This window comes from Candida oxycetoniae (genome assembly GCF_023343755.2).
Source record: "Candida oxycetoniae strain CBS 10844 chromosome Unknown scaffold44, whole genome shotgun sequence".
NCBI lineage: Eukaryota > Fungi > Ascomycota > Pichiomycetes > Serinales > Debaryomycetaceae > Lodderomyces > Lodderomyces oxycetoniae.
The window spans coordinates 48,249-70,683 of NW_026055358.1; the positions used below are offsets into that span (position 1 = coordinate 48,249).

General features: G+C 37.8%; 10 protein-coding genes across 10 annotated transcripts; 8 read left to right on the plus strand and 2 right to left on the minus strand. All coding sequences in view use genetic code 12, as the record gives it.

Moving 5' to 3' along the window:
- Window positions 1–10: 10 nt before the first annotated feature.
- YMC2 (Ymc2p) lies at window positions 11–937 on the plus strand (the record flags this gene model as incomplete). Its single annotated transcript, XM_049324930.1, has 1 exon — window positions 11–937. One exon carries the CDS (start codon window positions 11–13, stop codon window positions 935–937), a length of 927 nt encoding a protein of 308 aa, XP_049182879.1.
- Window positions 938–1,065: 128 nt separating this feature from the next.
- On the minus strand, window positions 1,066–3,048 carry KGF56_000037 (uncharacterized protein; the record flags this gene model as incomplete). Its single annotated transcript, XM_049325041.1, has 1 exon — window positions 1,066–3,048. One exon carries the CDS (start codon window positions 3,046–3,048, stop codon window positions 1,066–1,068), a length of 1,983 nt encoding a protein of 660 aa, XP_049182880.1.
- A 900-nt stretch (window positions 3,049–3,948) lies between these two features.
- KGF56_000038 (uncharacterized protein) lies at window positions 3,949–5,208 on the minus strand (the record flags this gene model as incomplete). The annotated part of the gene is made up of 1 exon (XM_049325152.1): window positions 3,949–5,208. One exon carries the CDS (start codon window positions 5,206–5,208, stop codon window positions 3,949–3,951), a length of 1,260 nt encoding a protein of 419 aa, XP_049182881.1.
- Window positions 5,209–5,863: 655 nt separating this feature from the next.
- Window positions 5,864–6,940, plus strand: KGF56_000039 (uncharacterized protein; the record flags this gene model as incomplete). Its single annotated transcript, XM_049325263.1, has 1 exon — window positions 5,864–6,940. One exon carries the CDS (start codon window positions 5,864–5,866, stop codon window positions 6,938–6,940), a length of 1,077 nt encoding a protein of 358 aa, XP_049182882.1.
- A 353-nt stretch (window positions 6,941–7,293) lies between these two features.
- KGF56_000040 (PHO8) lies at window positions 7,294–8,973 on the plus strand (the record flags this gene model as incomplete). Its single annotated transcript, XM_049325374.1, has 1 exon — window positions 7,294–8,973. The coding sequence occupies one exon, from the start codon at window positions 7,294–7,296 to the stop codon at window positions 8,971–8,973; it is 1,680 nt and encodes a 559-aa protein (XP_049182883.1).
- A 1,408-nt stretch (window positions 8,974–10,381) lies between these two features.
- On the plus strand, window positions 10,382–12,112 carry TPO3 (spermine transporter; the record flags this gene model as incomplete). Its single annotated transcript, XM_049325484.1, has 1 exon — window positions 10,382–12,112. One exon carries the CDS (start codon window positions 10,382–10,384, stop codon window positions 12,110–12,112), a length of 1,731 nt encoding a protein of 576 aa, XP_049182884.1.
- Window positions 12,113–13,302: 1,190 nt separating this feature from the next.
- Window positions 13,303–16,059, plus strand: KGF56_000042 (uncharacterized protein; the record flags this gene model as incomplete). Its single annotated transcript, XM_049325595.1, has 1 exon — window positions 13,303–16,059. The coding sequence occupies one exon, from the start codon at window positions 13,303–13,305 to the stop codon at window positions 16,057–16,059; it is 2,757 nt and encodes a 918-aa protein (XP_049182885.1).
- Window positions 16,060–17,023: 964 nt separating this feature from the next.
- Window positions 17,024–18,145, plus strand: GLY1 (Gly1p; the record flags this gene model as incomplete). The annotated part of the gene is made up of 1 exon (XM_049325705.1): window positions 17,024–18,145. One exon carries the CDS (start codon window positions 17,024–17,026, stop codon window positions 18,143–18,145), a length of 1,122 nt encoding a protein of 373 aa, XP_049182886.1.
- Window positions 18,146–18,720: 575 nt separating this feature from the next.
- KGF56_000044 (glycerophosphocholine acyltransferase) lies at window positions 18,721–20,154 on the plus strand (the record flags this gene model as incomplete). Its single annotated transcript, XM_049325815.1, has 1 exon — window positions 18,721–20,154. The coding sequence occupies one exon, from the start codon at window positions 18,721–18,723 to the stop codon at window positions 20,152–20,154; it is 1,434 nt and encodes a 477-aa protein (XP_049182887.1).
- Window positions 20,155–20,454: 300 nt separating this feature from the next.
- On the plus strand, window positions 20,455–21,471 carry KGF56_000045 (mitochondrial 37S ribosomal protein uS5m; the record flags this gene model as incomplete). The annotated part of the gene is made up of 1 exon (XM_049325926.1): window positions 20,455–21,471. One exon carries the CDS (start codon window positions 20,455–20,457, stop codon window positions 21,469–21,471), a length of 1,017 nt encoding a protein of 338 aa, XP_049182888.1.
- Between the last annotated feature and the right edge of the window lie 964 nt (window positions 21,472–22,435).

The window sequence follows — 22,435 nt, forward strand, 5'->3', positions numbered from 1 at the left end:
AGTATAGGCTATGGCTGGTTCTGAGGTTTATGATTATGAGAAGGCAGATGTAGCAGGGTCAGCTGGAGCTGTGGTTGACAATTCGCTATTACGGAAAGCCAAAGATGTTGCAGCTGGATTTGTAGGTGGAGCTACGCAAGTGTTGATAGGACAGCCGGCAGATTTAGTCAAGATTCGTTTGCAAACAAGTTCGGCGACATCTTCAATTCAAGTGATTCGAAACGTGATTCGAAATGAAGGACTTTTGGCGTTTTACAAGGGAACCTTGCCTCCGCTATTCGGTGTTGGAGTATGTGTATCCTTACAGTTTTATGGATTTTACGAAACAAAAAGACAAATCTTACACTTTACAGGTCAATCGAATTTGAGCTTATGGCCTCAGACTTATATTGCAGGAGCTATGGCCGGTGTTGTTAACTCGCCGGTAACTTCGCCAGTGGAACAATTGAGGATTTTGAGCCAGTCATCTTCTGGCGAGACATTGTCAATGAGGAAAACCATTAAACAAATTTATTCTTCTTTTGGTTGGAAAGGAATATATCGTGGATTCAATATCACACTACTCCGTGAATTCCAAGCTTATGGTGTTTGGTTTCTCACTTACGAAACTATTATTCAGCAGATTATAAGCTTACAACATTACAAGAGTAGAAATCAAATCTCAACTCCCGAATTGCTCGTCTCTGGTGCTTTGGCAGGGAATGCCCTTTGGTTAAGTTCTTACCCGTTGGATGTGATAAAATCCAATGTTCAAAGTGATCAGTGGGGTAAAGATAGCAAATTCAATGGTTCTTCAATAAAGGCAACAAGGTATATATACAAACATCATGGATTTGTTGGATTTTGGCGTGGAATTGTACCCTGTTTACTAAGGGCAATCCCATGTAGTGCCGGCACGTTTGCTAGTGTGGAATTAGCTCTCAGATTGATGGGTTGATACGAAAATGTGTGAGAGGGAGAGGGAGCAAAAAGTATATGATAAATGGATTTGATATCATAACAATATTCAAAAGTTTATATAAAGTAGAATAAACAAGAAAGAAAAAGAAAAAAAGGAGGATATGGTCAACCGCTCTGCTCCTTTTGAATAAAGCTGTTGTTCCTATGCAAATCACTAAAGCTACTGCGCTGACCAGAAGAGCGGCGCATTTGTTCTGGACTTGATAGTAGTGGTGGTGGTGGTGGTGGTGGTAATTGTGATTCTTGTGACAGAGTTGGTTCTTCTATCTCCGAGTCAAAGTTGATATTGTTTCTGGATAATGAAGGGATGTCTGAATCCTTGTTTAATCGAAGTACCTGTTTCACTGAGATCAACATGAGCATGCAAAAAAACAATATTGATCCTGTAACAATAAACACGATTCCTGGACGATGCCACTGACTCAAAGAATATTTATAAATTGTCAAGTAGAAAATAGGTGCCACTAATGCAAATAGATTTTTCAATAAAGACATGGCTCCAAAAACTTCTCCAATTTTAGCTTCTGGATAAAACTTAATAATTGCTGAGCCAATAGATGGACTAATCAAGGAGCCAAACCCACAAAAGACAGTAAATATGAAAAAAACTTGAGTTGTTGGAGCCAAGCTAAATCCAAAAAAGCCAATTACCTCACATACCAAGCCGAGTAGACACATTGAAAAATCAACCATATCAAATCTCTTTTTGAACACCTTAAATCCAAATCCATGTTGCAATACTTTATGACTTATAATCGGGGATAAAACAATCAAAACAACTGCTTTACTGGAACATGTAATCGCTAGAAACTGGCCCAAATCACTTTGGTTCCAATTGTAACTGTAGATACCAAAAAGTACAAAAATCTCACCTAATGCCAATGCCAATGTCATCATGACACAATCTATTAAAACCAAAACAAGTATCGCAAATCTATCGCGACCTATGGTCTGTCTGTTTGCATGGCTGACAAATTCGCGAGGTAAGTAAAGCAATTTCAATGGCTTGAAGAAATTGATTTGAGCTAAAAATGTTGAGAATTTTGAAGATTGCTCGTTATTAATGTTGTTGTTGTTGTTGTTGTTGTTGTTGTTGTTGGTGGTGGTGGTGGTGGTGGTGGTGGTTTCACCAAGAAAACTGCTTCGGCTCAGGGACCTTGAAATTGACCTTGATTTTTTCCTGGCTTTTTCTGATCGTGATTCTGGTAAGATGAAAATTGCAAGCAACAAATCAAGCAAAATGATCACCACTTCGAACCGCAAGGGGATAAACTCGTGACTTGCAATGTCTACGGTAGCGTTAAATCTTGTTGTCAATGAAATTACTGCATTGCCAATCAATGGCCCAATACTCAATCCAACAAACATAGCAGCTATACTAATGCCCAAGGAGTAAATTCTTTGGTGAGGCTCAACAACGTCAGATATGTAGCAATTACTCAATGCAATCAATGCCATTATTCCACCACACAAGTTCGATACAACATCACAAGCGATCATGGGATAAAACTGCAAACTGTTGAAATGGGACATGACTAGCAACTTCAGTACTCGACCTACAAAGAAACACGCGACAACAGCTACAATGAATATTTTCCTGCCATACAAATCACTCAAAGGAGCTACTTTCCCCGAGGATATGAGCATTATGATAGCTCCTGAAATACTGTAGCCCAATTGCAAATTGGACATTAGCACTTGTGCCGATTCCTTGGTACATTTATCTGCACCAAGAGCATTGCATGCCAATTTCAAAGTTAATAGTTGCCTAGTTGACTCTGCACTTGAGGAGGCGAATGCCAATAAAAAGGTTATGGTTGCGATCATGAGCACACTTGGTCTCTTTAGCCAATGTGTGCTTTTGTTCAACACACGCTGTTCCCGTAACCAAATGACGTCTTCATTGTGTTCATCTTCATCGTATTCTTGTTCATTTTCAATCACTGCTTCGTAAACATCGTTTGCCGCCTCCTCCAAATGTAACAACGGCTGGTCCTGGATATCAACTACTAAGTTTGAACCAAAACTCGGCTCATCCGAATGTGTAGCCGGCAATAGTGGATCATCCTCTGTTAGTTCTCTAGCCATACTCATTCTCTCTCGCTCTCTCTCTTTCTCTCGCTCGCTCCCACGGCCCTAACAAAAGAAAAAAAAAAGGGCTAAAATTAAGGGATTTAACTATTAATGATTATATTAATAAATAAAAGACTAAAGTTTTTGCTAAAAGAGATAAAAATCCATTTAGAGCAATAAACGGAATAGAATAATAAGATAATAACGGAATAGAATAATAAGATAATAACGGAATTGAATTAATTAGCTTTAGAAAAAAGTAACGAAATAGTAGATTGCTTAAGATAAGTATTGTTAGCAACTGAAAAAAGAAAGCATCAATACTATCGAGCGAAGCGAGATAGTGTCCGCTCGATAATGGAACATTGATAAATATTCAGTGTTGCTCCACTATCGAGCGAAGCGAGATAGTGTCCGCTCGATAATGTCCACTCGATAGTGGAACATTTATAAATATACAGTGTTGCTCCACTCGATAGTGGAACATTTATAAATATATAGTGTTGCTCCACTATCTCGCTTTGCTCGATAGATAGTGTCCACTCGATAGTATCTATTTCCAAGGATCATTTTTTCTTCTAATTGGGAGGGGTCAGAAATCAGAGGTAAGCTCAAAGTTATATCTAACAAGTTAGAGTCAGTGGGCCGTTGATACTACATACTGCTCCACTAGCTCGCTTTGCTCACTAGTGTCACTTGTTTTTGTCCCTTCTCCCTATGAAAAATTAATTTTTTTTTTTTGTGCGAGTTTTATTTAAGCAAATGCTTTACCATTTAAAGCCTTGCCACCCCGTGGAATAGAAATTGATCCAATAAAATTTGAAAACGAGACTTTTACTTGTAAAAGCCACTTCAGCAAATGTAGCATAGAAACTGCAATGTAACAAATTGTGGCCATAGGGTGTAGCAACTTTGTTAGGCTCTGTGCAAGGTCAACTCTTCTTGCATGGAAATGTCATCATTACCTGTATTGTCAAGACGTTTACTATATACGTACTTGATATATTTCGCACGGTAGTTGGTCAATTCATCAAGCACGCTGTTTAACAGTTGATCATGGTGTGTATTGATTAAAAATTTTTCCAACTCATTGATAAAGGAATAGCATACTTTGTGCAAACTTTGATCCAACTCTTCTACTTTGTGCAAACTTTGATCCAACTCTTCTACTTTGTACTTTATTGCCAATCTTTTAAGCTGAAAATCATCAGTTGACTGTGCGAGTTTCCAAAAAATCTTCTCGAGCTGATTAAGCTTGTCTCCATGATGCATCAATAACCATGAGGCAACTTGTCTACTCCTTTCCTGTGAACTGGCTTGCCAAATTAAAGCACTTGTTCTTATATTGTTCATTACTTTGATGTAATGTAATTGATCATATTGCTTCATATAGTTAAATGCGAACCTCCATACTGTTCGTTCATAATGTGCCGAGAGCTGATGCTTCTTAATCAACGAGAGGTATTCTTCAATATTTTGCTTCAAATTAGCCAAAATCTTATTAGGCTGGTGTAACATTTGATATTTCCGGAGCAAAAGAATACGTAGCTTAACAACCAGTAATCCTTGTATACCCTGTATCTTCTCAGGCTCATCTAAATTGAACGGGAGTTTCCTCAAATTCACCAATTTGGGATGCATTATTACATCGCCCAAAACACGCAAGTTGAGACGTTTATGAATCAAGAACAAATGAACAATTTCAATCAACACATTTTCATTTTGTACCAGTTTTATATAGGAGCTGAGTTGACTCGCATTCATTTCATTTAGCAATTTTGGTGCATTTATATCAAGCATTGTACTCAGCGGCAAGTTGACATCACGTATTAAACTATTGATAAAGGATATGTGCTGAGCAGCGTCTGCTTCCGATATGAATGGTGATTCATTTGGTAATGTCTCAGTCAGCGATCCGCGAGTCACGGCTTTGAAAAGAGACGGTTTGTAATCAATCGAATAAGACAATGGTGAAGATTTTTGGGGCTTTTTAGTAAGAAGGTTTAGTGCAGCTGCTAGTATTTCTGTCTCTTGCTGATTATCGTCTGATCTCTTTAAAGTCGTATTTTGACGACTCCATATAAACCTCGCAACAAATCTCAATGTTGATATTGAGACCGGCGATGAAACCGATGTGGAAACTGTCGCTTTTGTAGATAGTTTACTAGCCAACATTGCTTTTCGGATGAGGTACCTACAACCCAACGACTCTCAAAAAATAAAAAAAAAATTGGACACTAGAGAGCGAAGCGAGCTAGCGGAGCAGTGAAGAGGAGCAGTAGTGAGTAGAAAGTAGCCGAGCAGTAGTGAGTAGTGAATAGGAGAGGAGCAGTTTATAGTTGCAGAATCGTGATTCCTTTGCACGCAAAAAGAAAAATCTTAATGTCGGAAAATCTACAGTTTTATAACACGACATTGACAAGCGACACTAGGGACCAAAGCGAGCTAGTGGAGCAGTATGGAGAGTGTAGGGCGAGTTACTGTCGTAACAAGCTACTAGGTGCTGCACCACCATCTTGTTCTGCTCAATAGTGTCGTAACAAGCTACTAGGTGCTGCTCCACTATCTCGCTCTGCTCAATAGTGTTGCTTCTCGCTCTGCTCAATAGTGTCGCTTCTCGCTCTGCTCAATAGTGTTGCTTCTCGCTTCCTCGATAGTGTCGTTTAAACATTTGTGCGCCCCACAAACGTGAGGTTACAACTCTGCAAGGTATGTAATTTCCCCATATTATCACGTGACACGTGAAAAAAAGCCATTTATAGAAAAAGTGAAAAATTACACCCCTCTAGTTAGTTTATTCAAACCACCGAGCAGGAGAAGAGAAGAAATTATGAAGGTAATTACTGATAACGCCGTGGCCAAGTTCTTGAATAGCTATTTAGATAGAAACACTATACTTGATGAGTTTCGACCAACTTTGGTCAACAGTCTCACTGCTTATTCTACCAATCCCGATCAAATTGTGCCGCCTAGAATTGTTCAACAATCTAATAATTCAAATTCAGATACTACTCACGTTTTCATGCCATGCGTATCACCAACTGAGGTAGGGATTAAAGTAATTAGTGGCGGTCCAGGGAATAACTCTAAAGGTTTGGGATTTCAAGGGTGTGTGCTAGTCATTGATGAAATAACAGGACAATTGCAAGCTGTTATAAATGCAAATACGCTAACTGCTTTTAGAACAGCCTTGGCTTCCACTTTAGGGTTGACAAAAGTCATTGACATCAATGATGAGATCTTACTACCTGAATTGACAGTTTTCGGTGTCGGGTTACAAGCTTACTGGCATGTCAAATTGACATTAATATTATACGGTGCCGAGAAAATAAAAACAGTTAATATCATCAACAGATCTTTAGCTAATGCCATCAAGTTGAAAGAAAAGTTTGAAAAAGAGTTTACAAACGTCCAGTTCAACGGGTTCCTGAATGGAGAAGAAGAAGACGACTCTGTTTTTAAAGATCACATTTTGAATAGTTCCATTATATTCGGTTGCGTACCAGTTTCAATACCGGTCATTAAAGAAGAATATATAAACAAGGATCCTAAATGGCCAAAATTCATATCATTGATCGGCTCGTACAAACCACACATGATTGAACTAGACTTAGACTTTATCAAAAAGCTAAAGAGCAGAGGAGTCCAAATAATTGTTGATTCCAAGACGCATACATTACATGAAGCAGGAGAGTTGATCCAATCAGAATACAAAGCAGACCAATTAATCGAAATTCACAAACTATACTCAGAAAACGCTGTCACCAAAGACTCCTCTTATACTGATCCTACAACAAATACCACGGTTCAAAAAATTGTTGGTTTGTCTATAATGGACTTGTCTATTGGAAAGCTTATCTACAACAAAGCAGTCGATAACGATATTGTTTGTATACCCAACTTTTAAGAATCGGTAGCATCTTTACCTCCTTGCGTTAAAACTGCAACAAGTTTGGGTTGCATGGTAGAAAGATAAAATCTTCAACAATAGATGATTCCATAGAGGCGATGACAAAAAAAGAAAAATAAATAAAATAAAATAAAATAAAAGACCGCGCTTTTAGTACAAATGTATGTTAATTTTTTTTTTCTTCTTCTTCTTCTTATCTATCTTTTATTATTTTGATAGGAATATAATTGTAAGAAAAGGCAAGATAAAAGGTTTATCTTGTGCAAAAGTTAGTCAACAGATAACGATAAGGAAAATAGGAGAAACCTGTTTGTTTCTTCTTTTTTTTAGAAAAGAGCTGCAGCTTTATAATGGGTGAACGCTTACCTCTCCTTGGTGGAGATACATTGACATGCAAAAACAAAAAGTCATCTTCAAGGTTAACCAGGAACCTATCATTTATGCTCAATGTAGTGACCCTCATAACTATAGCCTATTTGTACTTTTACTCAAATAATGCTCGAGAACAAAGAGAACCGGGGTTGCTTGAGTTTGATCCATATAGAAAGAAAAATGTGATAATGATGGTTACTGATGGAATGGGACCTGCCAGTATGTCTGCAGCTAGGTCATTCCGTCAATATCGAGACCAGTTGGCCATAAATGACATTTTGACGTTGGAAAAGTATTTTGTCGGAACTTCGAGAACAAGATCCTCCAACTCGTTGGTGACTGATTCGGCAGCAGGTGCAACTGCGTTTTCGTGTGCTTTGAAGTCGTATAATGGCGCTATAGGCGTTAGCCCAGATAAAAGTCCATGCGGAACTATCCTTGAAGCCTTGAAATTGCAAGGTTATTATACAGGGTTGGTTGTTACTACAAGAATCACTGATGCAACGCCGGCTGCCTTTTCATCGCACGCAGATTATCGATTCCAAGAAGATTTGATAGCACAACATCAAATTGGCGAATATCCCTTTGGACGTGCAGTTGATTTAATTCTAGGAGGAGGAAGATGCCACTTTTTACCAAAATCGGTTTCGGGTGGTTGCAGAGCTGATTCTCGTAATTTGATAGAAGAAACCGCAAAGAATGGTTGGTCGCACGTTACCAATAGAGAAGAGTTTGATAGATTGGATGGTGGAAAGAATGTTAGTTTGCCACTTTTGGGATTATTGGCGGAAACCGACATACCATATGACATAGATCGTGACTCTGCCGAGTACCCATCATTGGCTGAGCAAGTTAAAGTGGCATTGACTGCTTTGTCTGAAGCTACCAAGGACTCGGATCAGGGTTTCTTTTTGTTGATTGAAGGATCAAGAATAGACCATGCAGGACATCATAATGATCCGGCTGCTCAGGTGAGGGAAGTTTTAGCTTACGATAAAGCATTTCAAGAAGTTATCAACTTCATTGACAACACTGACGTTGAAACGGTAGCAATATCTACTAGTGATCACGAGACTGGCGGGTTAGTTACTGCTCGACAGGTGACCGAAGCGTACCCCGACTATTTATGGTATCCTGAAGTATTATTGAATACAACCAAATCCGGTGAATACTTGGCTAGAAAAATACATCAACAAAAGCTAAAGAGCAGCGGTGATAATGTGTTAAGAAAATTTATAAAAGAGGAAATCTTGCAATCTGATATGGGTATCTTTTCCTATACAGATGAGGATGTTGCGCAATTAGTTGAAAAAGCATCAAATCCAGAGGCTTTGTTATATGCTATAAATAACATCACCTCCTTTAAAGCCCAAATTGGTTGGACCACACATGGTCACTCAGCAGTAGATGTCAATATATATGCTCATACAAATTCAAAGTCGATCTTGGATAGATTGAGTTCCAAGAAATTTGGACTTTTTGGGAATCATGAGAATATTGAGATTGGCGCTTTTATGGAAACAATAACCGGTTCTGACTTAACCAAAATAACCAAAATGATTAAAGAAACTACTCATGCCCCAAGTGCCAACGAAGTATTTGTTGTTGATGAGCTCCATGCAAATGTTGTGAAAGATATGCCACTAGGAAGCACTTGAGAAACTACGAAGGAACAATACCATAAATAGAGATATGCGCATCATTTAGTTTTATAAACAGTGCTCCATAGAGTGGAGGAGGGGAAGGAGGGGGGGGTGCTGGATATGATAGCCGATGGTATATAGTATTTACGTAGAAGAGTTAGTTTCTAACAAATTTTATTTATCAATGAAACTGGTGAAAGGTTTTCCGAAGCACAAAAAAAAACCTATCAAACCCCATAGTGTAAGTTTAACCGCGGCTAAACTTTAAAAGTATTTAAAAAAAAAAAAAAAAAAATGCGAATAAAAGCAGCACTGGGAGATAAGTACTAGAATCTCTACTACTAATACCCAGCAAAGGGTGGTTACAAACTAAAACATCAATATCTTGAGCCATCACCAAGTTCCATCTTGTATGTAGGATCCGTATGCTTAATATTGAATTCATTGGATCAATCAATTGCAAAACGGTTTACAAATCCCCTTTTTAGCAATTCATACCCCAAACAGCTTATTTATTGTTAACTAAAAGTATTGACAGTTATATCCTTACTCCATACGGCCGTCATTTCAACTTATAATAAAGCATAACCAGCTTAACTTTATTGTTCCCTTCCCTGTACTCTCTTTTTTCGCCGTCATCTTTCCACACCCATTGTTTCTTCGTATAGCGAAAGGTACATTGATATTACACCTTCTAAACCCTCTTTTTTAAGAGAAAAAGATTCTCCGAGCGAGCCTGTTATCTTTCATGCGATAGAACATTTCCCAGGATATTCTAAAAATATTTCAAGTTATTTCTTTTTTTTTTTTTTTTTTTTTTTTTTTTTTTTTTTTTTTTTTTTTTTTTTTTNAAATTTTCCAGGATATTCTAAAAATATTTCAAGTTTTTTTTTTTTTTTTTTTTTTTTTTTTTTTTTCATAAATTCTCTTAGCTGGATTGTATGTTTGCTCTTGTCCCCTAAGGATCGGATAACCATCATTTTACATAATGACAGAGCCAACTTCTTGTGTCAAACCCGTGTGAGCTGCAATTAAGTTGAGCGACTCTAGTTTGCAAATTTATAGCTTTTCCGCCATAAAAGAAGATGATTGTCCTTATTGAGAGCTTAGATAATAACATGCTATAGTAAGAGATCAAAAAGATAGGAAATATGACCCAAAAAAAAAGAAGAAAAAAGAAACTGCGGTTCGGAAACGGCTAACGAAGTTAATTCAGTTGAAAAGCAAATGCAGCAAACCATTTAGTGCAAGATTTGAATGCATGGATCATGATAAACTAAACGTGTGAGCATATGTACTCTATAAACATGAAAACGTTATACATATATATATAACGAGAATATATACATCTCTGTAGATTTATCACTTGTTTATTAGTAATTTTTTTTGCAATCACATAATATAATAGTAAGCTTTTAATAAAATGGCATCAAGTGACTCGGATTCCACCTACTCGCCACCAGTCCCTTATGACCTAGAGTCAATTGATTCGCTGCAAGTCAGGTCTGATGATGAAGATGAGTTGAAGAGAGAAACATCAAACAAATTAAGCCTTCGAAAGACGGAAACGGTTTACTCATTAATTGAAAGAGGAGTAAGCAAAAATGCACCATTACAGGGTCTTAATCAGCCACCGGTTGAGAGTCCGATGTTCCCTGAAGAGTATGTTTTGGAAACAGAAACAGGTTTGGTACCAGCCAAAACATTGGAGAGTTTAGGTAGAGAAGTTAGTCAGAAACATAAGCTTAAAGATGAGATAGTATTTGTCACTTTTACTACTAATGATCCAGAAAACCCTTTGAATTGGCCAATGTGGCTCAAATGGGTATATACGTTGTTGTTTTCTCTTGCTGTTATTAGCGCAGCCTACGGGTCCTCTTGTCTATCAGGTGGTTTATTCACAATTAACGAAAAGTTTCATGTTTCAACTGAAGTGTCGACACTAACGGTGTCTTTGATGGTTCTTGGCTTTTGTGTGGGGCCATTGCTTTGGGCCCCTTTGTCTGAGCAGATAGGCAGAAGACCGGTTTATATTATAAGTTTTGGACTATATACCATTTTCAACATTCCGTGTGCTTTGGCACCCAATATTGGTGGTTTACTTGTTTGTCGGTTTTTGTGTGGAGTTTTTGCTGCTAGTGCTTTGACCAACGCGGGTGCTAGCCTAGTCGATATTCACGATGAGACTCGTGGTTTGGCTATTGCATTTTTCAGTTTTTGTCCTTATAGTGGGCCCGTTTTGGGCGGCGTTGTTAATGGGTTTATTAGTGTAGGCACTAAAAGATTCGATTTAATGGTTTGGGTCAATATGGCATTTGCAGGTGTTATGTGGATTATCTTAGCCTTGATTCCGGAAACTTATGCGCCAGTTATTTTGAAGAAGAGAGCCAAGAAGCTAAGAAAAGAAACCGGTGATTCGAATATCATGACAGAGCAAGAGATGTCTCCACTTTCATTAAAGGAAATGGTGAAAATCAATTTATTGTTACCATTGAAGTTTGTTGTCACTGAACCAGTATTGGACCTAGTTTGTGGTTATGTTGCTATAATATATGCATTATTATATGCATTCTTCTTTGCTTATCCATACATTTTCAACAAATTGTATGGCTTTGAAGATAACAAGATTGGTCTCATGTTGATTCCAATTTTGATCGGCGCTGGATTAGCTGTCACCACAACTCCATTTTTGGAGAGCCATTACAAGAAGATTAGCAAAAGTGGTAAGCCAGTACCACCAGAGATGCGTCTATGGGGAGCAATGATCGGTTCTCCATTTCCGGCAATAGCGTTGTTTATCTTGGGAGCGACGTCTTACAAACATATCATCTGGGTAGGACCAGCGTCGTCAGGTTTAGCTTTTGGATACGGGATGGTTTTAATTTATTATTCGCTCAATAATTACATTATTGATACTTATGCCAAATATGCTGCTTCGGCATTAGCTACAAAAGTGTTTCTTAGAAGCACTGCCGGTGCAGCGTTCCCGTTATTTGTTACTTATATGTATAAGGGATTAGGGCTTCAATGGGCGAGTTGGTTACTAGCATTTGTTTCATTGGCAAATATCTTGATCCCTTTTTCATTCTTTAGATGGGGTAAAAACTTACGAGCAAAGTGGTGTAAGGAGGACTATACCATGCATAGAGACTAGAGACTAGAGACTAGAGACTAGAGACTAGACGAGTGAAACGAGTCTAGTCGATACACTATCGAGCAGAGCGAGATGGTGGAGCAACACTCGGTAGCTTGTTACAGAAAGAGAGGAGATAGACTATCAAGTAGAGCGAGAGAGAGTACAGATGTGGATTATAGATTCTTTACAAGTATTTTATAGAAATAGAGTAAGGTGAGCAGTATCACCGTTTTTGGGTTTTAAGTGCAAGTGAGAAGATGGGAAAAGTGTAGATAAAAGTGTAGATCATTAAACTGGCTTATTTTCGCCAATTGCAGTAAAGAAGACCTTTTTAAATAAAACAGTATCGAGCTGGAGCGACACAAGCGAGCAAAGCGAGCTTGTGTCGCTCTCTCCAAGTACAACCAAAGGTTGCTTAGACAAATATATCCAACCTCTAATACTGTAGTTGGTAATGCTACAAAGTCCTACTCACTATCGATAGCTTCTCACTATCGAGCAGAGCGAGATAGTGAGCAGTACTTGCTAGCTTGTTACAACACTTTTAATAGCTAGCTTGTTACAACACTTTTAATAGCTGCTTACTATTGAGCAGACCGAGATAGTAAGCAGCTATCGATGAGTATCACATGGTAGCTCCATTTTCATCAGTCGATAATACCCTAGTTATTTCTTTTCACTCTAACCATTACAGATTCAAGATGTTTGAGAGCAACATATAGAGATGATTTAGAGCAACACTTGAAGCTTATTACAGAGGAAGCGCCAAGATGTTTCAACATTGGGCAATCACTGATGTAAACAGCTTATAGGATTTTTATCTCGCTTTAGTAGCATTTTCCAGTTTGATGCATTTTTTAACTCGTTTCTTTTAAATCTTCAACAATCAAGTCATAAAAAAGTCTTCTTCAAAGTTCTTTACTCCATCAAAACCGTTATATCCTTTTTCCGCACATACTTCCGTACCTTTCCCGTTCTCTTCTTATCTCTATTAATCTCTTGTCTTGGTCTTTCAATGCCACTCTTTTATCCATCTTTTCTTCTTTTCTTCTTTTCTTCTTTTCTTCTTTTCTTTTTTTTCCGTTTCTTTACTCCAGGAATCAATTTTGTTTGAATAAAATTTTCACTAGGAAAGAATCATTGCTTGGTTTTGGTTTTGATATAAAGTCTAGAGAGCGAGCTTCATTACTCCGGGAGATCTCCAAAGGATGATAGAAGTGTTGATTACGGTGATACCTTCGATATGCTGGCTTCTATATCGGTTTTATACAGTTTTGAACACACCAGTGGAGAAAATCATTGAGGATCTCAATATTGAAATTCCACATATTCCCGCCATTTGTGTTGATTCTATTTCAGAAACTTGGATAGTCATACATTGGGATATTGAGGTTAAAAGCGGGGAAAACTTGTACTATATTGTGGTTATAAACGGCCAGGAAGCAGCCACACTAACCTCAACCTCATGTAAGTTGAAAAATTTACTTCCTAAGCAAATGTACCGGATAGAAATCATCGCTAGCAACTCCATAACCAAGTTCAAATCCAAGTCTGATATTGTTTACGTTCAAACTTATGATAAGAGCCATGTCGAGAAAATTGTGAATTTAGAATTGCAGAATTTGGACGCTCTAATGTTGGAGCATTCGGTGGATGAAGATATAATCAATAAAGAAGATCTACAAGAGAGTTTGGAATCTATGACAAGAGACGAAATACAACGCATTGATGACGCAAAGCTATTGAACAACTATCTTGTAATAGCACTGAACGAATTGGCAAAAGCAAATGCTGAATTTGCTAATGTGCAAAAAGAAACTCAAAATGAACAAGCATCACTTCAACAAGAAGTGGCATTTTATAAAAGAGAATTTGAAGAAGAAGCAGAAAACAAGGCCAAAAAGGAACAGGATGTTAAATCACTAGAGAAATCAAAGAATAACCTATCGTTTCAAAAATCCAAATTACAAGCACAGTTGAACAGTTTCAAAAGCTCATTGGCATTACTAGACAATAAATTTCGAGATAAAGAGAAGAGAATTAAGCAATTACAGGATAGAAATCAACATTTAGTTGAAGTAGAAGAACAAGAAAAGGTCAAGGTGGCCAACGAGATTGAGAATATAGAAATCAAAATACAAGAAGAAAAAGCAGAGTGTGAAAGAGTAGAGGAAAATATTAAACAACTTGCAATAGAAAAGAAGGAATCGCTTTCGTTATTGAGTCAGTTGAAACAGTTGATTGATCTATTTAACCTGTCGCATACAGCTGCTAACGAGAATTTGCGTTCGAATTCGCATTCGCCTACCCCCGTGCCTAATGGCTCATGTACTTCTTTGTCAACCTCAATCAACCCAAATCTGCTCTCGGTGTTTAATAAAGATGGTTCACTTACTAAAAATGCATTCGACGCACTATTGAAGATATTCCAACTCATTCCTAGTTGGCAAGATGAGATAATGCAAGAAATAAACAATTATCAAGAGTTTGAAAATCACTGGAAAGAAGCATTCAAAGCCGAGATTAAGAAGTTTGTATCTATCCACCAATCGTTGGAAATTGCAAAGTTAAATAGAGACAATAATTATCAACCGGTCAAATTAAGTGAATATCAAGCCTCGATTGAGTTTGGTGGATTCAGTAATGCATTACCGAAACCCAAATTCAGCCAATTGAGCAAACACAACAATTATTTACCAGTTGATGAACACAGCAAGAAAAGTAACAATAATTGTAGCAGGGGCAATTTTGCAGATCATTATAGTCAAGTTTATGCAAGGGATGAAGCAGTAAGAGAAGAATCGCCTTCTTCACAAGGCCCCGATGTGGTTCAAGCTGGAGCTTATGACTACATTGAACAGCAGCAGCAGCAACAGCAGCAGCAACAGCAACAGCAACAACAACAACAACAACAACAACAACAACAACAACAACAACAACAACAACAACAGCAGCAGCAGCAACAGCAACAGCAACAGCAACAATCTTATCAAAGTGTTTTGTCTAATGAACATGTGCTGTTAGCAAGCGGTCACAATACTTTGGAAACACAACAACCATACATTAGTTTGGAGAGGATAAATGCCGCAACTATGGCACAGAAACGAAATTATGACATGCACTCACCTACTATCCATCATAATGTACTTAACGTGGATTCTACTTTTGCAAATAATGAGGGTAGCCTAGGTAATCAACCTGTTAGTCAAATGGCACCAGGTTTTGGGTATGAAAACCACCTACCAATCCCGAGCGTGGTTTCCCCTTTACCTCAGTCATCAATATTGTATAGCACTGCTGGTGGCAGTGGTGGTGACTCAGCATCTATGACAAATGGAGGTATGCATAAACATCTTGGTTCCAATTTTTACACTACAAGTTATAACAATTCGGGAACGCTACAACAATCAGACTTATGGAGCACTACAAGTCAAACTACAAAGTCTACGTTTAACGATTTTTTGAACCCTAATGTATCATCCAATTTACCAAATGGATTTTTATTATCTTCAAGTAGTAATATATGGAATCACCATGATGAAAGAGTTCAAGCGTTTAGTCCCACCACGATAGACCATTCAAGATCAGTTTCAAATAGTTCCCAGATATGGAGAAAAGAAAATGTTGTGTCTTCTTCATCACAACTCAACTTTAACCCATATAGTGGCGGTAGCGGTAGCGGTAGTGGTAATGGTAATGGTAATGGTAATGGTAGTGGTAGTGGTAGTGGTAATGGTATGACAAATTCTTCATCGCCTATTCCAAGCAGAGAATTCCAACCCTTTGGAGATTGCATTGACTTATCCACGACAAGTTCAGCACCTGTTGCAGGAAGTTACCCACAATCTCAAAGTAACACATTTCAGCAATTTCATGATGCTTTTAAACAACAGACACAGACATCTAGAAATGAAACTCAATATGACCAGTTTTCTAAAACAGGTGAATTGAGAGAAGATAATTAAAAAAAGAGTTTGACTATTTGCAAAGGAGATATTGTTGAGAAAAGGAGATATTATAAAGCTAATATTTTTAGGTGTTGCTCCATTATCTCGCTTCGCTTGCTAGTGTCGATTGTAGAGCTAGGGAAGGACTTTGTTGTTCTTTCCAGAGTTTTATGTGCCAAGTATAATTGTGTCTTTGTAATGTTCGCACTGAGGCATTTTGATTTCTCCCCTCTTTTTTCTTTTGGCATTTAGAATCACAAAACCAGAAAAACGGTTAAGATGGCATGGTAGCGTATAGTTATTGCACAAATGCCATAGACTAGTTTAGTTATAATTAGAATAATCCACCGTGGAGAAGATGAGCAACAGCAATAATAAGGACAAATCACATCAGAAGGGAAAGAAGAAATTTGGGTGTACAGGACAAGGAAAGGAGGCATTCAATCTCAAACGGTAAACTTTGAATATAAACTGCGACATAACGGAAATTTATTCCCATCAATTTTCACCTATTGTTGATTATTATTCGGCAAAGAAACTTTGGTAAATACGTTATTTTTTTTTCAAGTATAAACTACATTTGGTAGTATCGGACTATTTTAAATTGTTTTTCCGAGTAATTTTGTCTTAGTTTGCGACTGAAAAATTTGCAATCATACAAATTCCAAATTCGGAAGAAAAGGTCTCAAGTAGCGATGAACAGCAGACGCGAGAAGGGTTTCTTTCTTATCGACCTTTCTTCCACTTCTTAATCAAAAAGAAACAAAAAATAGGGTAGACAATAATAAAGTAAAAAAAAAAATAAGAAAAGATCAACTGTAGAGAGTTTGACTTATTTCTCTTCCTCTTCTGACTCACATTTCTTTCCTTAAAAAAGCCAGGTGATTTTAGGGAAATATATAAAAACAAGATTGCAATTGCCACCGTCACAACAGCAACAACAACAGCAACTACCACTACCACCACTACCAGTATAGCAGCAATGACGGCAGACGAGGAAGAGTCGTTTACAACTTATAACGAATTTAGAAGTGACACATTCACCGTGCCTACCAGATCGATGATTGAAGCCGGGTTCCTCAGTGCCACCTATGGAGATTCAGTTTATTGTGAAGATGAAGCCACATTGCAGTTAGAACAACGTATGTGTGAAATCACTGGTAAGGAAGCTGCGTTATTTTGTTGCAGTGGAACAATGTCTAACCAAATTGGATTAAGAGTCAATTTAGTGCAACCTCCTTATAGCATATTATGTGATTATAGGTCACATGTGTTTTTGCACGAGGCTGGTGGATTGGCTACGTTAAGTCAAGCTATGGTACACCCAGTGAGACCAGCTAATAAGAATTTCTTGACTCTTGAAGACATTATGGAAAATGTTACTTTTGATGACGGAGATATCCATGCTGCTCCTACAAAAGTGATATCTTTGGAAAACACTTTACACGGAATTATCATGCCTCTTGCAGAAATAATCAAGATTAGCGATTTTTGTCGGCAAAATGATATCAAGCTACATTTAGACGGAGCTAGGTTATGGAATGCCTCGGTGGAGACTGGGGTCAGTATAAAGGAATATTGCTCGTATTTTGATACCGTATCGCTTTGCTTATCGAAATCTCTTGGTGCACCAATGGGATCGATATTAGTAGGAACGAGAAAGGATATAACAAAGGCAAACCACTTTAAGAAACAGAATGGTGGTGGAATAAGACAAGCTGGAATAATGACTTCAATGGCGATGCATGCAGTGGATTACAATTTGCCCAAGATTAAAAAATCGCATATTTTTGCAAAGAGCATTGGGGATTTCTGTGATGAAGTTGGAATAATCTTGGAATGCCCAGTTGATACAAATTTCGTTTTTATTGACCTTAAGACCAATAAGATGGATGACATGTTATTGGTTGATTTGGGTAAGTCAAAGTATGATGTTAAACTAATGGGTGGAAGAATAGCATGCCATTTCCAACTAAGTGCTAAGAGTGTTGAAAATGTCAAGAGGTGTCTCTTGGAATGTTACCAGTATAATTTAAAGCATCCATATGAACCAAACGGAAGAAATAACAACAAGATGTATAATGTCGAAGCTATGAAGAAATAGGAAATAGGAAAAAGGAATGAAGAGGCAAAGATATAAAAAGAGAGTGAGATATAAAAGAGAGTGAGATTGAGACGGGATACTAATTGATGTGACCCCTTTTGTATGGTGCAAAAATATCCACGTGGTGATTCAAAATAGAGATTTTGGTTTTTTTAATCGTTGTTATTGATTGATTGATTGATTTTTTTTCCCGTTCCATCGCATCGCATCGCGTCACTTGGATCTCTTATCCTCTAAGGCGAGTTTCGTCGTAGCAAGTAAACAATTACAAAGACAAATTCCCATTTACCCTTCTCTTGCGTCGTCACATACCATTTCCCCCCCCCCCCCCCCCTTATTTTTTACCTGTCGTCCCTGTTACGTATTTAGGTCCAACTAAGGTGTAAAAAGAAGAAGAAAAAAGGAGAGAAAAGGTAAATAGGTAAATACCGCTTTATCAATATCGTGATTTTGATAAGCAATAAACAAGAAGGAAAAAAAAAAAAACCCCCCGTGTGTCATTGAAACTTTGGCAAAAGAGAAGGATACAATATTTATAGAAGAGGTTTCACTTTGTTACAGCTGGTTTGAACATAATGGCAAAGAAAGGACTGGACGGGCTACTTTTGCTGCAGAAGTTTGCGGGTGCTAATAAAGAAAATGAGTCGGCTGTTATAGATGATGACGATGATGAGCAAGGGTTTTATGCTTCTTCCAATGCTAGTCAGTCGCTGCTTACTGGTTCACCTACACTAGTGAGGAATGATTCAACCGTCTCTGTTCCATATTTAGACCTTTCCAAGCTCATGTTTGCCAATGATTTCGACTTTGGATTCGACTTGAATGGAGTCAGCCAGAAGACAAAACGGCGAGTCAAGAGCATTAAGAATAAAACAAAGGAGAAATTTAATATATACAACAAGAAGGGAAACATTGAATTGGACAAATTACAAGATATCTTGAATCAAAGGTTGGTCAAATTCGACGAAAGAATACACAAGAACTTAACCAGTTCGTCAACTGAGAAATTGTTCTACGCTGTAAGTGTTTTTATTATTGCATGTGGAGGATTCGTTATTGGCAAGTACCCCAAATATTTCCCCCATTTCCATACAGGGTTATTTATAGTCTTGATGCCTATTCGATTTTATACTTATTTCAAGCAATCCTTTCAGTATTACTTGGCTGATTTGTGTTATTACGTGAACTTGTTGTTGATGTTGTTCATTTGGGCTTTCCCGCAGTCTCCTACATTGTTTGTTTCCGTGTTCTCGTTGTCATTGGGCACATTATCTTGGGCAGTTGTCACATGGAGAAATTCTTTGGTATTGCACTCAGTTGAGAAAACCACATCCTCGTTTATTCACATTATGCCTCCTATCACGATGTTTGTCATGGTTCATGAATTGAACCCTGAATATATTCAAGAAAGATACCCTGGCATTGCTGCAATTGACAATTGGAATTTCGCGAAAAGCTTAATCATCACATCGGTATACTATACCATATGGCAAGTGAGCTATCACTACTTCATCACAATAAAGCGCAAAGAGCAAATAGAAAAGGGTAAAGTTACTTCTTTCTCCTATTTGAAAAACAAGAATAAGTCAACACTATTGGGTAGATTTGTTAATGGCTTGCCTTATCTATGGATGCAAACATTGGCATTCACATTGATTCAATTTGGGTACCAGTTGTTGACAATGTTGCCTTGTCCCATATGGTATAAATACAAACATGCATGTGGCGGTTTTGTATGTTCAATATTCATATGGGCCAGTTATAATGGTGCTACTTGGTATATCGATGTATTTGGCAAAAGGTTGGAAAAAGAAGTTGACAAACTTAAGCTAGAAGTAGGCAAGTTACAACAAGAGAATGAAAAGTTACAGTATTCCCCAGTTTACCGGCCTCAAGCCGTAAACGATGATGTCAAATTCGTGGATTTGAATAACGAACAGGGTAAAGAAAATGTACCTATTCAAGAGATTAAAGATTCAAAACCTGGCGCAGTATCCTCTGCTATTTGATCATCGCCATACCCCCATGAACTTTTTTTTTTTTCTTTTCTTTTCTTTTTCCTACATCCACAACCCCACTCTTCCCCACACATACCTTATTCAAGGCGAAATAGATATTTATTTTATATACAAAGTACGTTTATCATCTTTAACTCTTCTTCATCCAACTGACTTTCCATGATTCGATTGTATTGTAAACCTCACACGACTCTTGGAAACAAAAAAAAAAAAAAAAAAAAAAGAGAGAGAGGAAAAATTATGAATGAAAAATTTGAATACGGAGAGAATCATAAAGATCAAACATCAGCCATGATGATAAAAAGCTCAGGTATGATCAAGTCTGTATCTAGCCAGGCCTTTGTTATTAGAAGGCTTATACATGCCACACCACTGCTACTTAAAGGTACGCCAAAAGCCACCCCAAAACTAGATACTCATTTGAAATTTCTCAAACATTATTATAGTCCAGAGTTATTGCAAAGCATACAAATTGCCGAGACGTTAGTTGAGCCACAGGATTACCTCGACTTGCAGAAAAAAGGCGACAGTGGTAGATCTACTGTTGCCCCCAAAGACTCCACATTCGACTACTCGACAAAGGATGCAGAATGGGAAGAACCAATACTATACCCAAATCAAGGTTTAGGACGAGTACCGTATCCACCCATACCACAAGTTCGTAGTCCCGATCGAGACGACTTGAGAATCCGTTTTGCAGATGCACCAAGAGGTGACAGTAATAGTGCTCACAATGTTACTGCGACCAAAACGACGTATCAGATTGCAAAGGAATTAAGTCAATTAACCGGGTTAGATGAACTGTATATACGCAACTTGTACATTAGACCCCTTGTAATGAAGCGTGTTTCGTTAAAGACAGCAAAGGGAAACATTCCTAATTTCTTTGTCATGTCTGTTGCAGGCGATAAGAACGGAATGCTTGGTTTGGGAATAGGCAAATCAAGAGATGGTATAAGAACCGCTGCAACAAAAGCCCATTGGAGCGCCGTGAAAAATTTGGCACCTATAAAGAGGTATGACAATAGGACCATTTTGCAATCTTTTGAAAAAAAATACCATGCTTCAAAGTTGAAATTTAGTCCCGCGCCAATTGGGTTTGGATTGAGATGTAATAGTAATGTGTTTGAGATTTGTCAAGCTGCGGGTATAAAGGATATTAGAGGCAAGATATTTAAATCAAGAAACCCTGTATTGGTTGCAAAAGGGTTTGTGGAAGCATTAAAGGAACAAAAGACAATTGAAGAACTAGCTTTGAATAGAGGTAAGAAGGTTGTTGAGTTGAGAAAAGTTTACTATTCTCAGTAGAAGCTAGACGAGCAAAGCGAGTCTAGTTGAAAGAGAGAAGAATGACGAGCAAAGCGAGTCTAGCTGAAAGAGAGAACAGAGACTAGCAAAGCGAGTCTAGTTGAAAGAGAGAAGAGAGAAGAATGACGAGCAAAGCGAGTCTAGCTGAAAGAGAGAACAGAGACTAGCAAAGCGAGTCTAGTTGAAAGAGAGAAGAGAGAAGAATGACGAGCAAAGCGAGTATAGCTGAAAGAGAGAAGAGAAGAGAGAAGACACTGCTAGTTGGTGGATATAGGACAGACATGAGTATCTCGTTTGAAAAAAAAAATGTACAATACACAATTGATTATAATCAGTAGTGAATTAAATCAGTTAATCAAACCCGGTCGAAAGAGTAGTTTCAGTATATGAAACTACTCTTTCGACTTGCTACACCACTTTTAATAGTTTTTGGCTTGTATATATATATACCACATAGATATGATACTCTGTATTCCCTTTCCTCCTCTAGAGTGGTAGAAAAACACCTACACATCTACACCTCTACTTCTACACCTCTACTTCTACACCTCTACTTCTACACCTCTACTTCTACACCTCTATAGTGACATCTATTTGTAATAGCTTGCAATAAGAGTCAAAGGGATAAATTAGTCAATGTGCTCGATAGTGTAACTAGTCAGAGTGCTCGATAATGTCACTAGTCAAGGCTGCTCGATAATGTCACTAGTCAAGGCTGCTCGATAATGTCACTAGTCAAGGCTGCTCGATAATGTCACTAGTCAAGGCTGCTCGATAATGTCACTAGTCAAGGCTGCTCCACTATCTCGCTTCGCTCGATAGTGTCGACAGTGTCGAGTTTAGGAAATTTCATCCTCGTTACCAAGTTACTAAAAAACAAAAATAGATATTATACAAAAAAAACATTTCGCCACTAGTAGGATTTTCTTTAACATTTTAAAAAGTCAAAGGTTTGGGGATATAA